Below are 24381 nucleotides of genomic sequence, written 5' to 3'. Positions count from 1 at the left end.
TCTGCTATTTTTTTTGTGTTTTAAGTATATTGTATGCAGAAACCGAGTTGTCCAGTGTGTCTGAGTGTTGCGGTGTTCTCGTACAGGTGAGCCTGCAGGAGCGGATAGCTGAACTCGAGCAGCGGCTGGACATGGTGATCCTTACAATGGGAGAACTGGGAAAGGACACAGACACACAGGGTAAAGAGGAGAATACGCCAATTAAATTTTATTTGTATAGCGCTATTTACAGTGGACATTGTCTCAAAGCAGCTTTACAAAGATAAAGAATGTGTACCTTTATTGCCTATAAGTATGGACTAAGTATTGGGCATCTGCCAAATGTCGTAATTGTGTGTGTGTGTGTGTGTGTGTGTGTGTGACTGCAGGTGGATGCCTCCAGCCTGAGGCTGCTGAGAGAGATCATGTGGAGCCAGCCACTATCTCACCTGCTGTGCTACTTTCTCCTCCACACCAGAGAGACAACAGAGCGCCACCTACTGGTGAGTGTTAGATGGTGTAAATAGTCCATGTGCTGCAATTTCTAAATCAGCGAAGGTAAACAATCATAATTATTTAGCGCAAATAATTCATCAGAAGCTAATAGAAAAGTTCAAATGATCTACTCCTGACAGCACGTGCCCGATCTTTGCACTTCGGGGACTCTCGCACACCAGGAAGTGGGTCACCAGGTGACTCGGACACCTCACGCACTTCAACCTCGTTTGTGAGTCTGCCGGAGAGCGTCTTGCCTCGTCCTGGCCCGCTGCTGAACCAGTTCTCCCAGGATACCGTGCTGGAGCAGATAGCGGCGTTAACCAGTCAGAACTCTGTGATCCGTGCTCAGCTAGGACACGACCATCCCGCTCCTACACACAGCTCCGATCGACCAACATCGCCCCCTGCTGGACCCCAGCCCACACAACAGGTAACATTGCTCAGTATTCTTAAGCTCAAACTATTGTGATCGTTTTTTTTTTGTTTTTGTTTTTTTGTGAGTGAAGATGTAGCTTAAAACTAAACTCTGTACAAAAAATAGTGAACTAATACTTAATGGGTTAAAAAAAATGCCTTTGGCAAAAAGTAGTAAGAACCAAAGCAGAAGTTTTGAATGTAGTTCCTAAGAAGTCATTGAGTAAATACAAATATATATAAAAAGAAAAGTAACCAGCAAAAGTACAGAAGTGCACCTGTAATGATCACCATTTCAATCACATAAAAGTACAGAGTAATGTTCCATAATTTCCCATTTATTATACAGAAACCACCCAATTTTCCAGAATTACATCAGTATATACTTTTGTCTGATTGTGCTGCTGTTCATTTAGTTGGTTTGATATTGAAAATGCTGCAGATGGAAAAAGTTTGTATTTCATTCATTGTAAATAATTTATCTGCTTTTCGATATTTGCTGCTTATTGCGGGTTCATTTCCAATATTTGACAGATCGTTTAGCCAAATAATGTTCCCTCGAGCGGGGAAAAAACACGTTTTTTAATTTAAGTGAAGTGGATTATGTTTTCCGCTTGCTTCATCCTTCATTGTATTTGTACTAACATGCCTAAAACTAATCCCTGAATCAATCCCAACCTGCGTGTGTTCTGGCAGGGTGTAGGTGTGGACGACTCCTCAGTGAGGCTCATGGAGGACAGACTTCAGGAGCTGAACAGACAGAGTGCAGCTGCCAGGGCCAAACTGCTGGAGCTTATTGAGCAGCAGAGACCGACCACATCTCACAGCGCCTCTCCCTCCATCTCCCCCATACCCCCACACTCCACCAGTCCTTACACAGGTGTGTTTCATAGCCATTACCACATACCACATTTTGCTAATATGAGTAAAGAATGTGATAAAATGAACACATGGTTGGTGTCATGTAAACCAAATCAACATCCTCGAAGTGTAATATTTAAATATAGTGCTGGGAAATGACAGGATAATTAATGGTTGTGTTTTTTTTTTTACTGTGAGTGTTAAACAGCTGGTCTACAATATAGATATATAGTATAGTTAGATGTTCATGCAACACTTAATATTAATAGATTGGGCAAATCTGCCTTCTGTTTTACAGCTGCTACACATTTCGTCCTGTATATTTCAATACGATTGGAAAAATATATTGATTGTACAGCAGCTGTACTTTAATATGTATATTATTTAATTTTAATTTATAGTATTGTATTTTTTTGTTACTTTAATTGTACTGTGAGAAACTGCAACCTAACTGTTTCCCTGTGGAATCAATAAAGGATTCCGATTACAACTGGGGAAAAAAAAAAAAAAAAAAAAGACATTGTATGTACAGTCTTAAAACGCTTCTTTTTGCAGTTATTGGAAGGCGGACTCCTGAAAAAGCCCAGCCCTTTCACACCAGGACAAACAGCAGCAGAAGGTGGGTTACATGCACACTACTGAGTCTTCTAATGCTAGAATTCAGAGCTTCTCTGCAGTTGCTCAGGGGATTAAAGCACTCGATTTTATTATTTTTTCCTTCTGCAGGTCAACCGAAGCACTTTCTCCTCACAACGTAGAGGGAAGACAAAAGCAGACCGTTAATACACAGGTACATGCACATTCTCAACACTGGGGTCGCAGGAGATTGTGTTTAAATGCAGAAAGATTGCAGCTGCTGAACTTCATCATTTATCCTTTTATTTTTGTTTGCTTTAATTTTTATTTATTTTTTTTATACTAAAAAGTGTAAAGTCATGTTCCTTGTGTCATCATCTTTGTGTTTTTTGCAGGTGGACAAGCTGAAAGGAGAAGGTTGGTTTGCACTCTCGGCTCACGTCCGATAGCACGGTTGACTGCAGGCTGGTGGGACGCTACAGTTACACACTACCTGCATTCTACACTTTTGTCTCTCTGAGTGGTTTAGTTTTTAATTTTGCACATCAGTAAATGTTAGAAATAAAATTTATTTTATTGTACGGTTGTAACAATGTAGAGTGAATGGAACAGTAATGAAATCACTTTCCCTTTGAGTTGCATTAAATTCACTACAGTAATAAAAAAAATGGTGATTTTATAAAACAATAATCAGCCCTTAGCCATGTCCTGTCAACTCACTCTACTGTGTGTTATAATACTAAAATGTAAAAACTTGAAATTATTTGGTTTAAAAAAGTGAGTATTTGGTTTTTCTCTACACATAATATTGAGTGTGATGTTCGGCTAAAAAAATTTTTTTTCATTCATTCATCATAAATATGGAAACATTATCTGGGCATGCAAACACAGAAGCTTCTTTTTTGTTCATCACACCACACATCCAGAACTCGTAGCAGCTGTGTGCGTTGGCTCAGTTTGTGCATGTGTGGTTGACCTCCTGCAGGAATGTTGATTCAGTCAGTGTGAGGGTATAATCAGGGCATGGAACTGGTTGAAAGTGTGTTCTCAGATCACCTCGCATCCTCTATGGGGCGTGGCCCACAGCCTCCTGCGTCTGTACATGAACTTAACTTCACACTCCGTGTCTGAAGTCGTGATGGCGAAACAGCAGCCTTCTTCCTGGAGCTGTACAGAATATCTCAGTGATACACACTGCATTTCCTCCCACCATCCACTCCCACTTTCTCTTACCCACATTTTATCATCGTCCTGCACTAAAACCTCGCCCAAGTTGGGCATCGCCTGTAATCCGTCCTCGTTAAGCCGAGAAATGCGTACGCACCGAGGTTTGCGAACTTCGAATCGCCCTTTGCTCTTCTCATGAACGAGGCAGTGCAGGCGCACCAGGAAGGAACCCGGCTCGGATAATTTGAAATAAAAGACCTCCTCCACACCATCATCGATTGCCACGACTCCTCTGGAGATGTTCACAGAGATCAACCGTGCCAACCCAAGCACCCGAATGGACTCCATGACAAAGTGGAAACTGTGGCATTCATCTGGCTGAAGGTAGCACTTTAGTTCAGACAAAGTCTCCTGGTGCAGCTGCAGGAGGGGCCCCAGGTCCAGCTGTGCAGGATTAAACTCGGTCAAAGACATTAAACGGTTCCAAACTCCTGCATCAAAGGCCTGAGAGTCAAAAGCAGGTCTGGAAAGAACAAGTCGAATATGCTGGGTGATTTGAGCAATGGAGGAATTTGCGAAATCTCTGACGCTCCTTTCCGCTTGCACGGTGTCCAACAATCGTGCCACGTACACGCACACCTCTCGGTACTGTCGAGCTCGAGGGGTCACGTCCTGCTGTGTCGAGGCTGCCACCACGCTGTTCAGAACTCTCCGAATGGCCCGCACTGACACGCCCTGAAACGATGTGACCCTGTGAAGCCGAGTCCAGCAGGAATATGACCCCTCCACAGGACTCGACAGATGGACACCGGTGTGTAGTGAGTGCAGGTCTTTCAGAATCTGTGCCAGAACCCTGACGCTCTGTAGCAGGTTCTCGGTTCCTCCATCGCTCCAGCACTGCTCCAGCTCCTGCAGGAGCTCCACATCCACTCGAGCACTGCTATGCAGCTGCTGAAGCATCACAGGCAGGCTGCTGCTAGACTTCAGCTTGGGTTCTTCCACGGCCTCGGCCAGGCAGTCCCACACCAGGAAGCGAAAGATGATCCACAACTTACAATCATCACCGCAGTGAGCACTGTGTAGGTGACCCTGTTCGTGCAGATAATCCTGGGAGAGGCATTTACTGCAGCTCCCACTGCGAAGAAGAGAATCGGCAGCCTGCAGGAGCCTCAGGGACAAACATCCTCGCTCAGAGAGCTGCACGCCTGCAGAACACGAGAAATGCTGTTCATCTGAAATTTGTGTTTCTCCTATACATGAAGAATACTAATTGGTTTTGTATTTAATCACAAAACAGTGCTAATGATAAGTGACTTTTTAAAAATTGAAAACCTACGACTGTGTATTTGGGCCAATATGTGATAAGAAAAGAAAAAAAGGGGAGGGGCACAGAATAACAAGTTTTACAACTTAAAAATGTAAAGTTTCGTGTTTAAAACTCAAATTTGTGGGGTTTGATTTTCTATCAAGGAACAAAACTGCATATACACTTTGCAAGGCAAAGACAGATGCCAATTGTTTTGCATTATGCCTGGAGTGGAAGATCTAATTAAACTTTACTTTTCCCTTGGATTTAGCGACAAGGAAATACTTATTTAAGGCCAGAATCACCAGATCATCATACTTTTAAGTTTAAAACTTAATTTCTTTTTTCTCCAAAATGCATTTCTTTTCTCCCATTCATTCATTCATCATTCATTTTCTACCGCTTATCCGTAATTCGGGTCGCGGGGGCAGCAGTCTAAGCAGGCCCCCGCCTTCGACTGCTGCCCAATCCTCACAGCACCGTCCCTTACGGTCCCTCCTGCAGGTGGTGAGCCCATGGGAAGGCGGCCCCACGTCACTCCGACGTCACGGACCTTGATATTTCCCTCGTAAGGGACCCCTGGAGCATAGAGGGTTAAGGGCCTTGCTCAAGGGCCCAAGCGTGGCAGCTTGGCGATACCGGGGCTTGAACTCCAGACCTTCCGATCGGCAACCCAGCGCATTAACCGCTGGAGCCACCACTCCCCCTCATTTCTCAAAATGTTCGACTTACAACTTGAAAATTTCAAGTTTTAAACTAAAAAAATTCCCTGCCCTTCCCCTTCCAATTCTTTTTTTTTCTTTTTTTTTATCCCATATTGGCCTTAATATGTCGTCGTATCAACAACTAATCAGTTAACGAAAAGATTTTGGAAATGTGGTTTTGTGAATATCAGCACTACATGATTTATTTCCTTTCACTCTCCAAACATTATGAAAATGTAAATGATGTATAATCTCCTACTTTTAATCTCCACTTCAGCCACTCTGCTGAGCAGCCGCTCTGCATCCTGAGTCTTTTCCATGAACAGAGCCACCAGAGCCTCCAGCTGGGCCGCGTCCTCTAAGCTCACCCCCTCTAGAAGACACTCTTTGACTGTGCGACGTGGCAGACCCACTGAAACCCCCAGCTCACACATGTTCAGCCTGGCCTCGTCTCCCACAACCACACCTAGATGAGCTCTCACCTTCTGGAGCACTCCTGAACAAAAAAAATGTAAAAGTGTGTTTGTTAAGCTGGGGGTCACATTCAAACGATAGTGGATGAGAAAATATTCACCTGAGTAGGGGAGATGTCCTGCTGCGATGTCTTGCGTTTCCTCTACTGCCATACCAACATTGCTCAGTTCGTCACGGTTCCACGACAGATTCTTTAACAAACTACTGCCTGATAAAATAAAAACGTGTCATTTGATAAAAAGTCCCATTTCATTTTAGCATTCTGATATGGAAGATTGTTTGGAAACTGTAACAGAATCATGAAAGTTTTCTATAAAAGGCATTACATCGAGTAGGATGATTATTTTTTATAACAAGTGGAACATTTTCTAGCACTGCCTAAATCCTGCTGGACATGTAACTTGTAGATGTTATTGCATCATAAATTACAATATCTAATCAGGTTCTACTATGAAAAGCTGAAGCAGTGCATCAGTGATTTGCTGGGGTTCTAATTCACGCTTAATCCTGATTTCTTGGTGAGGATTTTAAGGAGATCAGAATGATTATTAAACACTTATGAATTAGGATTCTGGATTCTGTGAGGTGAATGTAGACACTTTTAGCTTTGTTCTGTAGAAAGACTGAGCCACCAGCTGTGCTCGACTCCTTACTGTTTATGTCCTCGGCGAGCAGAGGGTCCGCTTCGTACAGCGCCGTGTAAAAGCTCTTGCATGCTGTCTCTCCTTTGGTAAGGCAGATGTTCAGCAGGACGTGGCTCTGCTGCGTGGGGGTCGGTGCTGCCTGGATCCGCTCCAGATCGAACTGTGTGATGGTGCTGCTGGAAAACAGAGCCAGAGATACCGGCAGCACGGAGAAACCCAGGCGGCTGCACAGGCAGGAAAACTGAGCCTGCAGTTTCCGCTCTGAATGCAAAACAGAGTATTATTAATAATTAAAAAATATTGCCATTTTATTTATATGTGCACCAGTTAATGTTCATTACAAACTACAGAATACACAAAGATCCCATGACAGGTTTATGTTTTTCCGAACACTGGACACTGGACAACACTGGACAATTCCTGGACATTTCAAAAGGGTGTGGAGAATGTTGTAAAAAACACAAAATATCCTCTAGGATGAGATCAGATGAGATTAGACAGACTGGTTCAAACTAACTGGTAGACTTTGAAAACTTAACCACTCTTAATTTAGAACAGAAATGACTATGGGGTGGATGTGCTACAACAACTGAAGACCGGATAGAGCCAGGAACTGAAATAGGAGCCTTTCAGAAACAAACCCTCAGGGATTCCCCCTAATATTATAGCAGACTGTATAAGAAGAGTAATAGATGAGACAAACCTGTGGGTCCACGCTGGATTTCTATAAACATAAAAGAACAACAAATAATGCTGTTAGTGGATAGAATTCTGGAGATTATTTAATGGAAAGTGAAATTCAGACAGTATCCTATGGCTACACCGTACCGGTTTCAGCAGACAGCAAAGTGCGCAGACGTGGGTAATGCTGCTTACATTCCCGCAGACACTCCAGGAAGCGTGCGGCTCCGCACTCGTCAAACTGACCCTGAACGATCTCCAGCAGCTTGCGGGCACTCTTCTGTGGTGTCTTTTCTGCCTTCACCTCGTGATAGTTATCCTGAGACAGCAGACCTGCAGCCAGGACGCAGTCTAACAGCGGCGCCACGTTATACAGAGACACCACCAGCAGCTGCTGAGACGCTAACAGCTGAGCTTTCACCGACTGCTTGTGTCCTGAACCTGGGATAAAAAAAAAAACAGTACGAGTCACACGGCTTGCTGGACATTGTCCATCAGAAAACCCAAACATTGAGTGATCTATTTGCTTCGGTTTAGTTTAGTGTACGCACCTAAATCAGGGCACATCTGAGGGTGGGACGCCATGGTCAGACTTCAGGGTCATCTACGCAGCTCTACTTCTGAAAGTGCTGCCAAATAACGACATGAAACGATTTACACAATTACTGAGATGGCCTTTTAATTTTCATTCGAACATCAGGATCATGGATCATCACATATCATGTGCTGAAAGGCAACAGGAAATAAAACTCCAGATCAAAAATGATTAAATGGGTATCGAATATTATTTTGATTATTATTTTAACACTGGAGAACCGGTGGTGCTGGCAGTATTCAATCCTGCCCGGATTCAAACATCCCTTAGAACCTACTGAACTCTCAAATCCAATTCCAAATGCAATTCAACAGCAGCATCTATCTAGCGGTCTGTCTGTCTATTTATCAGTATTCAATCCTGAGCACACATTTTACTCGATTCAATTTTATTTGCATAGTGCTTTTAACACTGGACATTGTCTCAAAGCAGCTTTACAGAGATTAAAACACTTATAAAAGAATACATATGTAATGGAGAGTGTGTTAGAGAAGTGAAGAAAAGAGTGCAGGCAGGGTGGAGTGGGTGGAGAAAAGTGATAGCAGGAGTTAATTGTGATAGAAGAGTATCTGCAGGAGTAAAAGGGAACGTTTATCTAGAGGACAGGGGGGGGGAGGGGCGGGGGGTTATGGAGACGAATGATCCGCTGTGGCGACCCCTAATGGGAGAAGCCGGAAGAAGAAGAAGAAGAAGAAGAAGATCGTCAGACTAATCAAATAACAAAATAATCGTTAGTTGCAGCCCTAGAAAACACACACACACACACACACACCTTGTAAGAGTTCGGTATTCAAAACATTATAACACACATGCACAAACACACAAATGATGTCATTGTTTAATTTGATGCGCGAGAAAAACATGCTGTTATTAGATGTTCTATTTGAATTTACAACTTTGACCAACATTTTTATTTGACTTCTTTTCAAGCATAAAACTGTGCGGGTCAATTTGGATCCTTAACACAACAGATGTAAATACGGTTAATAATATTAAGTGAAGAAAAAAACCCCACAAGCGATTTATTTTATTTATCTTCTAATATGAATCACTCAGTCAGATCACATAAATACCCATCAGCTTCACTCTACGAAATAAAATGAGTAAATTAAAACATTGTTGAATGAAAACGCGTGGTATATTGTATATGTTTAGCATTACACGAGTTAAAGTTGAGCGCGCGCCTCACTCCGCCTCGCGCGCGTCATTACAGCTGCCTGAAACCGCCTTTACTTTAACCTGAGGCGCTAAAATACACCAAAAAACACAATTTTATACTTTTATATATAAGTAACTATTCATATTAATGTATTTATTATGTATATATTCTGCGGTACTCACGGTGCCGGAAACAAGTATCTCTTCACTTCCTGAATCTCCAACAAACGGTTAAAACTCGCGAGCGTCGCTAGCAACCGATTTGTAAAAAGCTTTAGATTTAAACAATTATTTATCAGAACTCAATAGTTTCTACTAGAACCGCGGTAAAGTTGACCAAAACCACGCTGTTCTACACAGCCGAGCTGGAACTACCTTTTTAGGCTGTGCCTAGGTTTACTACACCACTAATAAACTACATTTCCCAGTATGCATTGCTAACACGTGACACATCGGCCTCATGGTTGTTGGTTGTTATGGCAACTGGTTTAAACATGACGGACACCTCAGGCGAGGGCGGAAAGGTAAATTCAGCTTCGGAGTGTCGAAATCTTGATGAATTTCAAATGTATTAATGAAGGAGGGGTATATAGCTTGGATTGGATTGCTTAGATAAGATGTAGATGCAACAAAAAAAAAAAAATAATAACAACCAATAAAAGTGTGGTTGTTAGCATACAGCTCTAGAGTTTCTTATATTCTCACTCTTGGTTCTCCAGTTTCCTCCAAAAGCATGGCTATGTTAAACCCTGCCTTAGTGAATAAGTGAATGAAACTATCAAATATTATAGATTTAATTATATTATATATAAGTAAAATATAATAAAACTAAAAAAGCAAACAAATTAATAAAAAATACATGCGCAAATTCATCGTAACAGCATTTCTGTTTGACCGTTTTATTAAAAGTATAAGTAAATAAATATAAAAGAGGCGAAATTAAAACTGTGCAACACACATTTATTCACAACGTCCTTCTTTTACTCAGATATATATCATTGAAAAAAACTACACCGAAAAATATTTTTTTATCACTAAACATGTGTTTTACTGATGCACCAAAATCCGCTGAGCTGCGCACATCCGGCAATTAAAACCATCCGTGTGGAAACATAGGAGAAGTTCCGTTTGGTGTCCTGATGATTTAAGTAATTTAAAGCACTATAATTACTTTAAAACATTCACAAGAATATTTTTTCTTCAGGCTCTTTCTTGAGTTTGGTTTCACTAATAATAAATATCAGTATCTATATGTTGATTAGATTATTAAAAACTTGAAAAGTATTAATTTAATGTACATTTAGAACAGATAAAAATTTGTGATTAACTTGCGATTAATCACAGGTTAACTCGCGACAATCATGTGATTTATCGCAAATGCATATTTAAATCTATTGACAGCACTAATATATATATATATATATATATATATATATATATATATATATATATATATATATATATATATATATATATATATATATATATAAAATGTTTGTGCAGGTGTTTAATGCACAGGCTGAAATGGCTTCTGCATTTATGAGCCCGGATTCAAACATCCAGCAGAATCTACTGCAACACTTGTATCCTGCAATTCAAAATCTGTATATATCTGTCTGTCTGCCTGTCTGTTTATTTATCTACAGTATTTCACAAAAGTGAGTACACCCCTCACATTTCAGCAACCATTTTAGTATAATCTTCTTAAGGGACAAAACTATAGAAAGATTTGAGAGTAGTTAATTTGCAGATTATTGTGCTCACTTTTTTTGTTGCCAGTTATTTAGAAAATAATGGCTGTATGTTAAGATCTTTTTAGACGACAGTAAATCTGTACTGCTATACAAGCTGCACATTGACTTCTCTAAAATATATCCACGTTTCATTTCTATAGTATTGTCCCTTGAAAATATATAATAAAATGTTTGCTGTAATGTAAGGGGTGTACTCACTTTTGTGAGATACTCTATCTATCTATCTATCTGTCTGTCTGTCTGTCTGTCTGTCTGTCTGTCTGTCTGTCTGTCTGTCTGTCTGTCTGTCTGTCTGTCTATCCATCCATCCTTAACCATGAGCCAGACATTCTTTCGGCTATGACTGCAAGCGACGAGGAAATCTTCAGCTGCTGGACGAGAACACGCTGGCCTATATGGCAGGAAACATTTTGGTGCTGCTGGACATGAACACTAAAACGCAGCGCTACATCCCCAGCAGCAGTGGAGGCGGCATCGGTGCCATTATGGTACTCTAACACTGTGTCTCCTCCATCCATGATGTTATACACTGTTTACAAAACAGTTTAGCTAAAACGTATAGTTTTTGATGCATGTTTAATCCGTACTCTCTTTCTGTTTTGTCTGAAGCCTCATCCCAGTCGGAAATATTTTGCCATGGCAGAGAAAGGCAAGCAGCCTGACATAATCATTTATGAATATCCGTCACTGCAGCCCTATCGTACACTTCGAGGTATGGTCTCAGATGTGAAACTGCTAAACTTTTCGGTTAATTGTCTTGTATCATAATGAGTGTTGCAATAAACTCATTATGATATCGAAACATCATAATGAGTTTATTGAGTTGCTGAACTCAGATTCTGTATTGAAGAGAAAGTGTACGAAATGTATCGATGATCTGATGTATGAAAACATGTAATGCGACTTTTTATGATTGTTAGTCATTATGTTATTGTTATTTTTGTATTCAACAGAAGGCACAGGTAAGATGTACAGCTGTGTAAACTTTAACGGTGATGGCACGCTTTTGGCGAGCGTCGGAGGCCCTCCGGATTACATGCTGACCGTGTGGGACTGGAATCAGGAACAGGTGGTGCTGCGCTGTAAGGCCTTCTCACAGGACGTCTACCGCGTCACGTTTTCTCCAGACAACCCGGGCCAGCTCACCACCTCCGGTTCCGGACATATCAAGTCAGAATCGACTTGTTACTGAGAGCGATTTTTAATGCTAATAATCATCGTACCACTGTGTGTTCATTGGATTTTTGATTTGTTTTTAGGTTTTGGAAAATGGCTGACACGTTCACCTGTCTAAAGCTGCAAGGGATCCTGGGAAGGTTTGGAAAGACTCCTCTGACAGATATACAAGGCTATGTTGAGCTCCCAGATGGAAAGGTGTGTTCGCATGCATATGTTAATAGAGCTACACATGCAGTTTAGGTCTTACCTCGTCTTTCTGTTTCTCTCTCCATCAGGTGGTTTCAGGTTCAGAGTGGGGAAACATGCTCCTGTGGGACGGAGGTCTGATAAAAGTCGAGATCAGACGGAAAGACGGACAAACCTGTCACGCAGGACCTATCCAGCAGATCGCTCTGGAGGAGGGAGAGCTGATTACTGTAGGCGCAGACGGAGTAGTCAGGGTGAGTCGCCTCTGTGAGTCCGATGTAAATCCCGTTAACATTTTTAATTATTACATAAAAAAATTGGACGCTATTTGTAAATCCTGCGACTCCACCTGGGGTTTCAACCCCTAATTTGGTAACCTCCTATCTACAGGGTAACACAATTTCAACACTGGTCAAGGTTATTTAGTAATATTGTAACATTGCTCACATGACTGCAATTTAACAGAATGTTACTTTTTGATATATTTTTCGTCTTCTGGTGTTGTACTTTTTGGTATAATTTAATCCCCTGCTTTACCGCGGTTCGAATCTCGAGGAATTACCAAAAAAAAAAACGATACACCAAAATACTTTTTTTTAAATAATTTTTTGGGAGTTTTATGTTGAAATAATGAAATATATTAAAAAATATATAATTAGTCATTACAAAATGAAAAATGTTAATACAATACAGTAATGTATGCATAAAAGAGCATTTTTGGGGTTTCTTCTGATTATCGAGTTTTTTCGTTTATCGCGGGTGGATTTGGAACGTAACCGGCGCGGGGATGCTATGTTTTGGAAACTGTGTGAATAATAGAGTAAACACGGATATATGTTGCAGTGCTGGGACTTTGAAACCATCGATACAGCAGACAGCATGGACGACACAGGGTTGTTTGAGATGGACCCCATGAACGAGCTGACTGTAGGCCGCAACGTGAGCCTTTCGTCCATGGTCAAGAGCGCCGCAGCAGATTCTACGATCTGGTTTGCGCAGGTCAATCGAGCACTAATAATAATGTGTTATAGCATTGTATCGCTAAAAGTGTCTGTATGATAAACGCTTGTGTCTTTTCAGGATTCTAACGGAGGAATCTGGAAACTGGACTTGTCGTTCTCCAACATGGTGAGATTTTAAACCCAGCGCTCGAGGGTGTACAGATTTACGGAATCTACCAGAAGTCTGCGTTTTTCTCTGGTGCCCCTGTGTTTACTGTAGAATAACTGCAGAATTAGCATCATTAATGCTGTGAGAAAGGGATAGACATGGATATGTGTGTGTGTGTGTGTGTGTGTTTGCAGACCCTGGAGCCAGAGTGTATTATCTCATTTCATGCTGGTGCAATCGAGGGAATGGACGTGTCTGGATCCACTTACCTGATGGCCACAACTGCATTAGACCGTAAGAACGATTAGACTTATACTCCAACTGAGGTTTTTCGTTAACGGTCGTGCAAACAGTCTTCATATATCACAGACATGACACTCATTCTTTTTAAGGCCAAAGCTAGGATGTGCTCGTTGTGACACAAATGAAGCCACCACCTTCTTTCTGAACTGCTGCTACTGCTGCATCACAGCATTATCTGCTCTCGTATGCAGATCTGAAATCCAACCCTTATTGGTTAATCACTTTGACTGACACAGGATCAAAAATAATGCAGTTCTTCCTGCTCAGAGAACTCTCTTGGATTTCGTACCCTGCTTGACTGTGGATTTTTGCTCGGATAAACTGTTGAATAACAGTTTTTCTCAGTTGCTTTGAAGCATTTTTCGAATCATCCTTAATTTATGCAAACCAGTAAATGCATTCTCAAAATAATTTGTACAAACAGGACAACACATTGGATTTCTTGCACAAGTCTGTACTTTTCTCCAAATTCTTAATTCATCTTTCAATATTAAGTATTTGTGTCAATGAACAAATCGTTGGCATCAGAATGACAAGTCCTCTAGTGATCGTTGACCATTTTGCATTTAATAACTCTTGCAATAAACTGATGCAGAGATATTGTGGGGGTTTAGAGTGTTCAAGTGAAACATCAGCATGAACATAAACAACTGATAATGTAGGAAACAGCAGACACTTCTGTTTACACAGTCAATTAAATGAATGTACAAAATCTCGCAATTTGATCAAAGCAACGAGAAATTGCTTTTATGATGTGCACAAGTGACAATAATGTGTAGGTGGAACAAGCAGTCTTGAGAATTTAATTTCTGTTCGGAGAAACGCTCCAAAGCAACTGGAAAAAAACTTTAAAACAAACGAATGATTGAATTCATATTTTTTAGTTTAACAGAATGTTTTCCGCTTCTTATTCTTACCACGTTTTACCTTCTTGTGAAATTGCGATATTTGTAATATTCTCCAACTCAATGCATATTTCTCTTTGTGGCAGGGTCAGTTAGGATTTTTGACTTCCTGTCCAACAAGGAGCTCGCAGTCAGCCATTACAGACATGGTGGAACCGCTGTGTCCTGGGTCCCTCATATGGTATGGATAATAAATCACTTCACATCCCATGCAAATCGTATCAGTAATTTTGTTTTCTATAGACAGAATTGATATTAAATGTAAAAAAAGATGTCTTTTGAATAGGTGTGTAACGGTGCATGTATTCGTACAGAACTATTTCACTACAAGGCTTTCGGTTCGGTGCACATGTGCAGAAGTTCCCTCAGGAACATTTTAAGTGGTTTTAGTTTAAACAGTGCACTTTTATTGAAACAATATTTTTGTAATAGAAATGGACCTTCTGCTATTTGAGGATCCTCCTGCTGGATTTCGTTTTTGCAAAAAAAAAATAAAAAAGGGTCAAATGACTAAGTTATAGTAACTTGGTCTCTCTGTTTTTCTCTCCAGGTGTGCGGTGATGAAAGTCTCTTGGTGGTGGGATTTGAGGACGGTGTGGTGCGTTTGTTGGAGTTCTGTGTTCCTCCGAGCCTGCCTGCGAGCGCTGAAGGCGATCGCCCAGATCTTTATCTCAAACAGGCCTTTAAACCCCATAATGCATCTGTGACCACCATCTCCTACAATCAAGATGGGCAGATCATGGCTACTGGGGTACTGGCTGTGTGTTTGTTCGTGTGTGTGTGTGTGTGTGTGTGTGAGGCTGGCATTTTAGTTACGTTATCAAATAGCTTTGTGTTTAATGAAACCCCCAGGGTTTTTTTCTCTTACTGTGTGTCTCTCACTGTGTATCTCACACTCTGTCTGTCTTTCTGTCTCACTCTATTTTTTTTGTGCACTGTGTCTCTGTCTTACTTCTCCTTTTCAATGTGTGTATGTCCTCTTTCAATCTGTCTCTCTCACGTGTGTGTCTCTCACATCTGTATGTTTCTAGTACTTGTGTATGTGCGTGTCTCTCTCACTATATATATATGTGTGTGTGTGTGTGTGTGTGTGTGTGTGTGTGTGTGAGACTCTCTCTCGCTCTCTCTCTCTCTCTCTCTCTCTCTCTCTCTCTCTCTCTCTCTCTCTCTCTCTGTCTCACTTTCTCTCTTTCTCTCTCCATCTTTTGGCAGAGTGTGGACAGCACAGTGTTCTTCTTCGACGTAGGGGGCAGCTATGAGCCAATCGGCTTTGTGACAGTTCCGGGACCGGTGCAGAGTCTGCAGTGGGCTCCTCCGTCACACGTGAGTATGCATAAATAAGTCGAGCACATGCTTTATATATCTTTTGCTCATTTGCTGATCAGAAAAGTGTGTGTGTGTTCCAGGAAAGAAATGCGATATTAGTTGCATGTCAGACAGGTCATGTGGTGGAGGTTGAGGCTCCTGACCCACATGGTCCTGCTGCAATAAACACATATCATCTGCAGGACCTTTCCATCAGGCACTTCGGCTTCCTCAGCATCAAATCACGCATTAAGGTTAACAGCAGACCAGGAACTGAAGTAAACATGACTTTAATCAGGGGTGTGTTAGACTTCAGTGTATTTACTCTCTCTCTGTGTGTGTGTGTGTGTGTGTGTGTGTGTGTGTGTGTGTATGTGTGATGAACCAGAGGGATGAAGAGATAGCCCGCAGACAGGCCATAAAGGAGAAGAGAAAGAAAGAGATGGATGAGAAACAAACTCCTACAGAGGAAGAGGAAGAGGAAGAGGAGTTGCCACCGATCTTCATCCCCGATCCTCCCAGTCCCCTTCACTGTGCCTTTTACTCCACTGAGCCTGGATCATTCTGGCTCTCTGTGGTACAAACTTACACACACACACACTCACACACACACACACACACACACACACATTCAACAAATGCAAGATACGTTAAATGCTCTTTGGGTTTGATCTTTTATTTATAGTTTCTTTCTTTCTTTCTTTCTTTCTTTCTTTCTTTCTTTCTTTCTTTCTTTCTTTCTTTCTTTCTTTCTTTCTTTCTTTCTTTCTTTCTTTCTTTTTTCTCTCTTGCTCAGGGAGGCTATGACTCGGGGTATCTGTATCACTGCAAGTTTTCAGGGCAGCAGTCTGCGGATGTGTCAGAGAGGAGCGAGGAGCCTTTCGCTTACATCCCAGTCCAAGATACAGATCAAAACCCAATCCTCACTGTCTGCTTCTGGTACACACACACACACACACACACACACACACACACACACACACACACACACACACACACACACAGACACACACACACACACCCTCACATATACACCGACCAGGCATAAAGGCTTATAAAGAAACTGAAAAAGTTAATGCTGCTCGTTGGGTCAGAACTGTTTTAGCAGAAAAAGGGGGACCAATGCATTAGGAGGTGGTCATAAAGTTATGCCTGGTCAGTGTATAGACACACACACACACACACACACACACACACACACACACACACACACACACACACATACACATACACAAATACAGAGTGAATCAGTTTTTTGTATTTGCTCTCTCTGTCCCCCTCAGCGAAGCGAGGCAGCTGCTGCTGTGTGGGATGCAGGACGGCAGTATCCGGGCATATCCTCTAGAGTCTGTGGACCTGCAGCCAGACCACATGCAGGCGTACTTCACACTTAGCATCCATGACAGCCAGTTTGGAAGTCTCCGGGAGCTACGTTTCAGCCATGATGGACACTTTGTTCTGAGCACGGGGGCGGACGGGAACATCTTTTCCTTCAGGCTGCTGGAGATGCAGGAGATGGAGGAAGCATTACAGAGGGGACACGCTAAAGTTCCCTCAGCACACCTCGTCCCCGACATGAAGTCTGTTTCTTTGGATATAGACGACTCTGCTGCCTACAGGTGTGTTTGTGTGTGTGTGTGTGTGTGTGTGTTTGTGGTAATGATAGCAGACATAAAATCTTTATAGACATATAATCAATTCTTACACTTTTCAGCATCTACTCAAGTCTAGAATTATTTGCACCCTTTAAGTTCATAAAAAAATCTGAAGGTTCATAAGGAGCTGAGTGAGTGAGAGTATTTAAGTGAAATACAATAAAAGAGCATGCATAATGACTATACCACATTCAGCAAGGGTGCCATTAATTCTGCAGTTTATTACAAACTTTATTAAAGTTTTTATTAAATGTATTACTAAGTGTATTAAAAACCTGGTGAGAAAAGAAATACATTGTGTGTGTGTGTGTGTGTGTGTGTGTATGTGTGTGTGTGTATGTGTGTGTGTGTGTGTGTGTGTGTGCAGTATAGAGACAGCTAAGCAGAAGCTGGAATTGGACCGTTTGCATCAGGAGGCTGAATCGAGGAAGCAGGAGCGCCGTAAGCAGCTCGTCGAGTTGCAAACCCAATTCAAAGCCCTGCTGGAGCACAACCAGAGTCTGCCTGAGCATGTCCGACTGCAGCGCTCGGTAACAAACCCCTTCTGTTCAGTTAGATGTGACTCGCTCTTACACACTGCTTGACACTGCTACAGAGGACGGGAGATGAAGTGACTGACTTATTCCCATGTAGCACACGCTGATGTAGTTTGTCTTCTAGGATCTGGAGTTGGATTGCCGTTTCCGTGAGGAAGCAGAGAGATGGGCGGCTGAGCAAGTGAGAGAAGTGAGGAAAGAATTAGCCTTGGAGAGCGAGAGACACCGGATCGGCCTGCAGAAGCTTCAGGAAAGGTGATGTCACTCATTCAGGTTTCTAAGTAGTAAAGTTCTTTTTTTTTTTTTTGCTTGACTCTCTTTCATTTTCTGTCCTTCTTATTTTGCAGGTTTTTGGACCACATAGTGTGTGACAAAGTGACCGTGTCTGCGATAAGGAGCGATCATAAGGTTTCCACCTACAGGCTGGTAGCTCTTTCCAGCAAATTCGACCAGAAGGAAAGAGCCACGCCGCATCCTGGACCCTGCGCTCCGGACCAGAGCGGCCCTAAGGAACAAAAAGAAGCCTACGCTATCACAGGTCAGAGCAATGGGGTGCAAATGTGTGTGTGTGTGTGTGTGTGTGTGTGTGTGTGTGTGTGTGTGTGTGTGTGTGTGTGTAAGTGGGGAAAGTAAGTGTGGATTGTGACATTTCTTTTGTACTTTAAGCATAAATCTTTACGATAACCACAACTAGAGGTCGACCGATATTGGATTTTACCGATACTGATAGCTAGGATTGTACTTGCTCGATAACCGATAAATTAGCATAGAACTGCATGTATAATAGTACTTTACTTTATTAGCAAAATAAATAAATGAATAGACAGTACTAAATCATGAAAATATGCTAAATGAAATAAATATGAATATATAAATTATATTAATAAATACTAAGGGAAATAAAAGATATGTATTCAACCTAAAACAAAAAGTAACACTCCAAATAAATAAAAACAGTTACATCCAAAATTAATAAATAAAAAAAACCCCACTTTAAATAAACAGCACATGGCATCAGTGATTCGCCTCTGGAGGCCGCTCTTGTACTGTATAATGCAACCCGGAAAAACTATTAGTATGGATTTTTGATGATAGCCGAGATTTCCAGCAATAATCTATAAACAAACGATTAATCAGTTTACCTTTAATCGGAACTGCAGACAATGTTTGTGTAAGGCTGTGTAATGTATCTCCAGCAGTAGAGGAAGATTTACCTGGCACAACAGTGTTCCAGCGGCGAGTGCCACAGGGAGCTGGTGGCAAGCTGGCAGCCAGACAGGTGGAGAAACTGTGCAAGGCAGCTGAGAAAGCGAAAAAAGCCCGCGCCAAGATAGAGCAGAGGAAGAAAGAGTGGGATGAACTGTGAGTCTCAATGTTTACACGCAGTCTTACATTAGTAGTAAAATCCTATATGAGGTCCAGAAGTGGCCATTACTGAGGATATGCACAAATACTTGAGTCTTGAGTATTTATTTTCCCTACCTTTCTCAATCTCCGGTGAATCTTTTTCTTATCTCAGCTATGCTGCCAAACCCAGCGAGGACTACGAGGATCCAGAAGAAGTCAAAGCAATCCAGTTCGCCAAAGAGAACATGGGTGATTTCAAACTGAAAACTGCGAAGGACTTCACAGTGCCTGATCACCTGAGGATGAATGTGGAGAAGAAGATGTCCCAAGTGGTTGAGCTAGAGAAGCAGGTCAGTGAGCTCTGACCATAAACAAGCGGACAATCATAATTAAAAAAAAAAAAAAACAATATACAATAGCTTACACAGTAGCTTATTTTTTTAATAATTTCCCTATTTATTTTGTGTGTGTGTGTGTGTGTGTGTATGTGTTTTGTCTGATTTAGATCCACCAAAGGAAAAATGATTTGAACATGCGTGTGCTGGCCCTACGGGACTCGAAGGTGGCTCTCGTCTCGCAGTTTCGCTCCCACTTGCACCAGCTGCTCGCCATTCAGAAGCTTCTTCCCCCAGATAAGCACCAGCCACTTCCTACCACACCCACGCTGACAGCCGAGGAGACTCCTGAGAGGGAGCTGCAGTACAATCATATCACACTGGAACGTTATGCCGCTGCACGCGCCAAAACGACACACACCGGCTGGGACGAGAAGCACGAGGAGCCACAGGGGGCGATAGAGATAATGCAGCACGACAGTGACCAGGAGCCACATGCACACACAAATTCCCTGGAGGAACCTACTCATTCAGAGGATGTGCACACCCTCTCAAGAGAGGACCTCAGCGAGCTGGAGCAGGAGATGATGGAAGTGGAGGAGATACGCAACATTTACCTGCAAGACAAGCTGATTAAACAGGTGTGTGTGGTGCACGTGTGTGTCTATGTGTATGTGTGGTCATGTGGCACACACTGTCCTCTCAGTCTCTTGCTCGCTTTTTGATGCAGATGGAGGAAGCTGTGTGCGTATTTGATGCTAATCTGCGTCTCCTGCGTCATGAGAAAACCGAGCTGGACGTGCAGATGAAGCTCGCCGCCCTCCGACACGTCACAATGTTCCAGGAGCTCCTGCTGCTTAAAGAGTTCGAGAAGAGTGAGATCACACTACAGGAGAGATGGAACGCTTGCGTGCAGGAGGAGAGAGAACTCAGGGTGCGTGTGTGTGTGTGTGTGTGTGTGTGTGTGTGTGTGTGTGTGTGTGTGTGTGAGATTGTCTTCCTATCTGTGTATGTCTGTCTTTATGTGTCTGTTATTTGTGTCTGTTTGCATTTGTGTATGTTTCAACTTGTCCTTGGTTTTTTTTTTTTTAGCTTTTTGGAGCACTTATTTGGTGTGTGTGTGTGTTTGTGCTTTAGTCAAAGCTGGATGAGTGTAAATATCAGTTGGATGTGAAGAAGCGAGACATAGCAAAGCTGCACGAGAGAGAGAAAGTGCTTGCCTTCACATTCCAGGCTTCACTCGGAGAAAACAACAAGTTTGCAGATTTCCTCACCCGAGTCTTCAAGAAGAAGATCAAACGAGTGAAGAAGAAAGAGATGCCTGGCACCGATGGTGTGTTTTGCATGCGTGTGTCAGTGGTGGACGAAGTACACAAAGCTTGTAGTTGAGTTGAAGTAGAGACACACTCGATAAAATATCACTCCAATAAAAGTAAAAGTGCTCCCTTTACACTTAAGTATCTGAATCCACTCTGATTTAACATGGATATAATGTTTCTATTAGCATTTTTTTCACAAAACTTTTACTTATTCAACTTAGTTCAAGGGAAAAGACTTGAATGTTACTCTCAGAGAAACCGTGTAAATGAGGCCACAGGTGTGGCGAGTTCGAGTCCGGAGTTTCTTTTATAATTTATCCCTCGCAAAATGTTCCGCTTGCTGTCGAACTGACGCTGAACTGTATGTTGATTATAAGTAGATACATCAAAACAGGGCGTGGACGCAAAATGTCCTTGGTAAAAAAAAATTCAAAAGACTCCCCAAATTGAAAAAAACTTTAGTAAAAAAGCTACCTAACTACAATAACGAATTACAATAAGTTTATTACTGTCCACCACTGGTGTGTGTGTGTGTGTGTGTGTGTGTTTATGGCTATTTTGTATTCATATCATTTCATGTAGCAGAGCAAGAAGAGGAGAGTGAGGAAAGCTCCACTGAGGAATCAGACTGGGACAGTGAAGAGGATGATAAAGGGTTGGATGGAGCGAATGGCTTTGACGATAGCGTCTGTCCTCCGAGTAAGCTGACATCATTATTATTTAGCATTTTATACTCTTATTACGAATTATGAATCCGTTATCTATTCTGCTGGGCAAGTCAAAAAGTTTAATGTGTAGTAATGATGATGGGTTTGTTAGCGAGAAGATAAATTATAAGGTTAAAATTATGAGGAAAAAAAACTGCTAAAGCAGTTTAGTTTGTGAAATCTTTTTTTTTGTGTGACCAAGATTGTGACCCGGAGCTTTATGAGAACACTTTAAGTCTACGGGAGCATCGTCTGGTTTTAGAGGAGCTTTTGCACGAGGAAAAGGTGATAGCAGACAGCCTGAGGAAGGAGTTTGACTCACTAACTAAAAAAGTAAGCGAATTACATCAGCGTTTTCTTTTACTGTTTACCACAGAGTATTAGTTGTGTCTGTATTGCTGCACCTGGCTGTGAAAGTCAGAAGGCAGAGCTTGAAATAAATTTGCAGGTATTCAAGGTACAAAATAAGAAAAAAAAATGGCCTCCAAAGACATCTCTTGTTAAAATCAAGCAAACAAGCCTGATAACTGGGATGAGTAATGTATTGGGAATTTGGTAGAAGATTCCACCAAGTTCCCAAAGAGGAATATTTATTTAAGACCTTTAGTTAAATGCAGCATAAGTGCATCAATATATGTGTGTGTGTGTGTGTGTGTGTGTGTGTGTGTGTGTGTGTGTGTGTGTGTGTGTGTGTGTGTGTGTGTGTGTGTGTGTGTCCTCAGGAAAAGATAGTGCAGAGCAACCTGAAAGCAGCAGAGGGCGATCTGGAGCTCTTAAACCGAGATAAGCAGCAGAAACTCAATGAGCTTGATGTAGTTGTCCCATTAAGACTACACCAGGTGTGTGTGTGTGTGTGTGTGTGTGTGTTTGAGTTTCATTACATCCTAAAACGTCATTTGTCTCACTCTATCTCTCCTTCCTTTTCTTTCTCCCGTGTCTGTCTTTCTCTCTCTCTCAGATTGAGTATATGACTAATAGCGAGATCCCCTCTGACTTGAGCATGACGCTGGTGATAAATGTGGCGGACGTTAACCGGTTGCACGAGCGCATTAAGGAACTTCATTTGGAGAAAATTGCTCAGAGGCAGTTATACAAACAAGCACGCCAACAACATGTCCAGCTCCGAAAGGATCTCCGAGACATGGAGGCTGAGAGTCAGGGTGAGTCTCTGTTCACTAAATCAGGTGCAATGATTGGAGACGTCTGATGACCTGGTGAATTGAGTAAGTACGTGTGTGTGTTTAGAGTTAACAGCACACTGTGAGAAGCTGATGATGAATAAGTTTGGGAAGCTGGTGGATCTAGAGGCTTTGCAGACTCTGAGCGGAAGCCGAGGGTTGGAGGAGATGAAATACGAGAAGGAAGTGCGAGAAGCTCAGAACAGGCAGGAGCTCAGGATGTGGCAGGTATGCATACAAAAATACACACAGGCAAAATTTGAAACAGGAAACAAAACAACAAAAGTAGTCCAATCATCATTTGTTGCTGTCCTACCCTGAGAGCAAATCACTTTTTCATCTAATTTGGTGGTGCCGGGATTTGAACTTATGATCTTCTGACTAAAAGTTTTACACCTTAACCACTTAGATCATAGCTGAGGTTTCCATGACAAATCATGACCTCAGTTAGGAAACCTAGTGCTTCCTCTTTTTATTAATGAGATTTCTACCTGTTCTCCCTCAAATATTGGAAAACATAGCTCTGCTTTTTTTTCCTGGATCAGTGTAAAGAGGATGAATTTTTCACTCTTATTGAAAGGGTGTGTTTGTGTGTGTCTGTGTCTAGGCAAAAGTGGCTGCTGCCAAGCAGGAACTGACCGACGTGACCAAAGTGAACACAGAGCGTCTGTGCAGCCTCAACACCCTGCTGACCGAGAAAAAGCTGCTGAAGGACAAACTCAATGCAAGGCAGAGAAATATGGTAATGTGTTAATGTGTGTGTGTGTGTGTGTGTGTGTGTGTGTGTGTGTGTGTATGTGTGAATAAAATCACCCCTCTGGTCCTGTTCACACCTGGTATCCACACCTAAAAACATTTGAGACAGATATTATTGGGGAGGTGGTAGCTTAGTGGGTAAGGTATTAGACATTGCATTCTAAGGTCACAAGGTCAAATGCCAGCCACACCAAGCTGCCACTCCTGGGTCCCTGAGCAAGGCCCTTAACCCCATAGCATATCAGGTGTATGAATAAGATAAATGTAAGTCACTCTGGATCAGGGCATCTGCTAAATGCAGTAAATGTAAATATAAATATTACTACCTGATGCAAACCCAGTTTTTATTTAACGAATGTTTTTGTGTGTGTGTGTGTGTGTGTGTGTGTGTGTGTGTGTGCCTTGTACTTTGATCAGAGTCATCAGCTTCAGAGCTCTCAGCAGGCTGATGAAGAGGACATCCAGAAGTTGGAGTTACTTGTCCAGAACCAGGCAGAGAAAATCGAGATGAAAAATCACGAGATCTTCGTCTTGTCTCACAAAGGGGGCCACGTCTTACCCCCAAGTGAGCGTAGTTTACCCTCTATCCATAGAAACACACCTCTTCAAAACAAGCGTGTTTTACATTAGACCCATTTTGCCCTTTAATCGCCTTCAAAAAACATTTCAGCAGAGTTTTGATATCACATATTTATCATGAGACAAGTCTAAGATCAATAAAGTATCTATGAGGCAGGTATTACATCTCA

The 24381-nt window shown here is 41.9% G+C and overlaps 3 protein-coding genes across 10 annotated transcripts in view; 2 read left to right on the top strand and 1 right to left on the bottom strand.

Moving 5' to 3' along the window:
• Positions 1-6299, top strand: part of spice1 (spindle and centriole associated protein 1) — a 10582-nt gene extending 4283 nt beyond the window's left edge. For 3 of the 5 annotated variants that reach the window (XM_083529103.1, XM_083529101.1, XM_083529100.1), the window contains exons 12-18: positions 87-180; positions 369-482; positions 615-907; positions 1588-1771; positions 2308-2371; positions 2479-2542; positions 2724-2996. In XM_083529103.1, the coding sequence (XP_083385229.1) occupies positions 87-180; positions 369-482; positions 615-907; positions 1588-1771; positions 2308-2371; positions 2479-2542; positions 2724-2777 (867 nt within the window). In that variant the 3' untranslated portion in view covers positions 2778-2996. Of the gene's footprint in view, positions 1-86; positions 181-368; positions 483-614; positions 908-1587; positions 1772-2307; positions 2372-2478; positions 2543-2723; positions 2997-5782 lie in introns of those variants that run through there. The other 2 variants (XM_083529104.1, XM_083529102.1) reach the window with 2 other exon arrangements.
• On the bottom strand, positions 2884-9488 carry LOC310719416 (uncharacterized protein). The gene is made up of 8 exons (XM_083529099.1): positions 9241-9488; positions 7856-7933; positions 7452-7745; positions 7327-7347; positions 6633-6884; positions 6080-6187; positions 5765-6001; positions 2884-4700 (listed from the first exon to the last, which is right to left on the bottom strand). The coding sequence occupies exons 2-8, from the start codon at positions 7887-7889 to the stop codon at positions 3376-3378; spliced, it is 2271 nt and encodes a 756-aa protein (XP_083385225.1). The 5' UTR covers positions 7890-7933; positions 9241-9488; the 3' UTR covers positions 2884-3375.
• On the top strand, positions 9458-24381 carry cfap44 (cilia and flagella associated protein 44). Of its 4 annotated transcripts, none has more exons than XM_083529098.1 (32): positions 9458-9581; positions 10561-10640; positions 11137-11299; positions 11421-11523; positions 11765-11981; positions 12071-12185; positions 12266-12430; positions 13020-13175; positions 13257-13304; positions 13481-13580; positions 14581-14675; positions 15045-15245; positions 15707-15817; positions 15901-16053; positions 16188-16376; positions 16596-16738; positions 17083-17418; positions 17822-17984; positions 18115-18245; positions 18338-18528; positions 19190-19352; positions 19510-19687; positions 19843-20313; positions 20403-20606; positions 20810-21005; positions 21577-21690; positions 21901-22031; positions 22421-22537; positions 22657-22858; positions 22944-23104; positions 23484-23618; positions 24050-24381. In XM_083529098.1, exons 1-32 carry the CDS (start codon positions 9534-9536, stop codon positions 24260-24262), a joined length of 5193 nt encoding a protein of 1730 aa, XP_083385224.1. In that variant the 5' UTR covers positions 9458-9533; the 3' UTR covers positions 24263-24381. The 4 variants fall into 4 exon arrangements, with proteins under 4 accessions (XP_083385224.1, XP_083385222.1, XP_083385223.1 ...); XM_083529096.1 differs by having other exon boundaries at positions 21574-21690; XM_083529097.1 differs by having other exon boundaries at positions 19187-19352.

Source organism: Silurus aristotelis, assembly GCF_946808225.1.
Source record: "Silurus aristotelis genome assembly, chromosome: 25".
In the NCBI taxonomy this organism is placed as follows: domain Eukaryota; kingdom Metazoa; phylum Chordata; class Actinopteri; order Siluriformes; family Siluridae; genus Silurus; species Silurus aristotelis.
Note: the sequence above shows the minus strand (reverse complement) of the source record. Positions and strands in the feature narration are given on the sequence as shown.

Coding starts and splice junctions, on each gene's coding strand:
- LOC310719416 (XM_083529099.1), bottom strand. CDS start 7,889: ATGGCGTCCCACCCTCAGATGTGCCCTGATTTAG. Junction 7,746..7,855: donor TCAGATGTGCCCTGATTTAG/GTGCGTACACTA, acceptor TTTTTATCCCAG/GTTCAGGACACAAGCAGTCG. Junction 6,002..6,079: donor AGGACATCTCCCCTACTCAG/GTGAATATTTTC, acceptor TTTTTTGTTCAG/GAGTGCTCCAGAAGGTGAGA.
- cfap44 (XM_083529095.1), top strand. CDS start 9,534: ATGGCAACTGGTTTAAACATGACGGACACCTCAGGCGAGGGCGGAAAG. Junction 17,419..17,821: donor GACGACTCTGCTGCCTACAG/GTGTGTTTGTGT, acceptor GTGTGTGTGCAG/TATAGAGACAGCTAAGCAGA. Junction 18,246..18,337: donor CTGCAGAAGCTTCAGGAAAG/GTGATGTCACTC, acceptor CTTATTTTGCAG/GTTTTTGGACCACATAGTGT.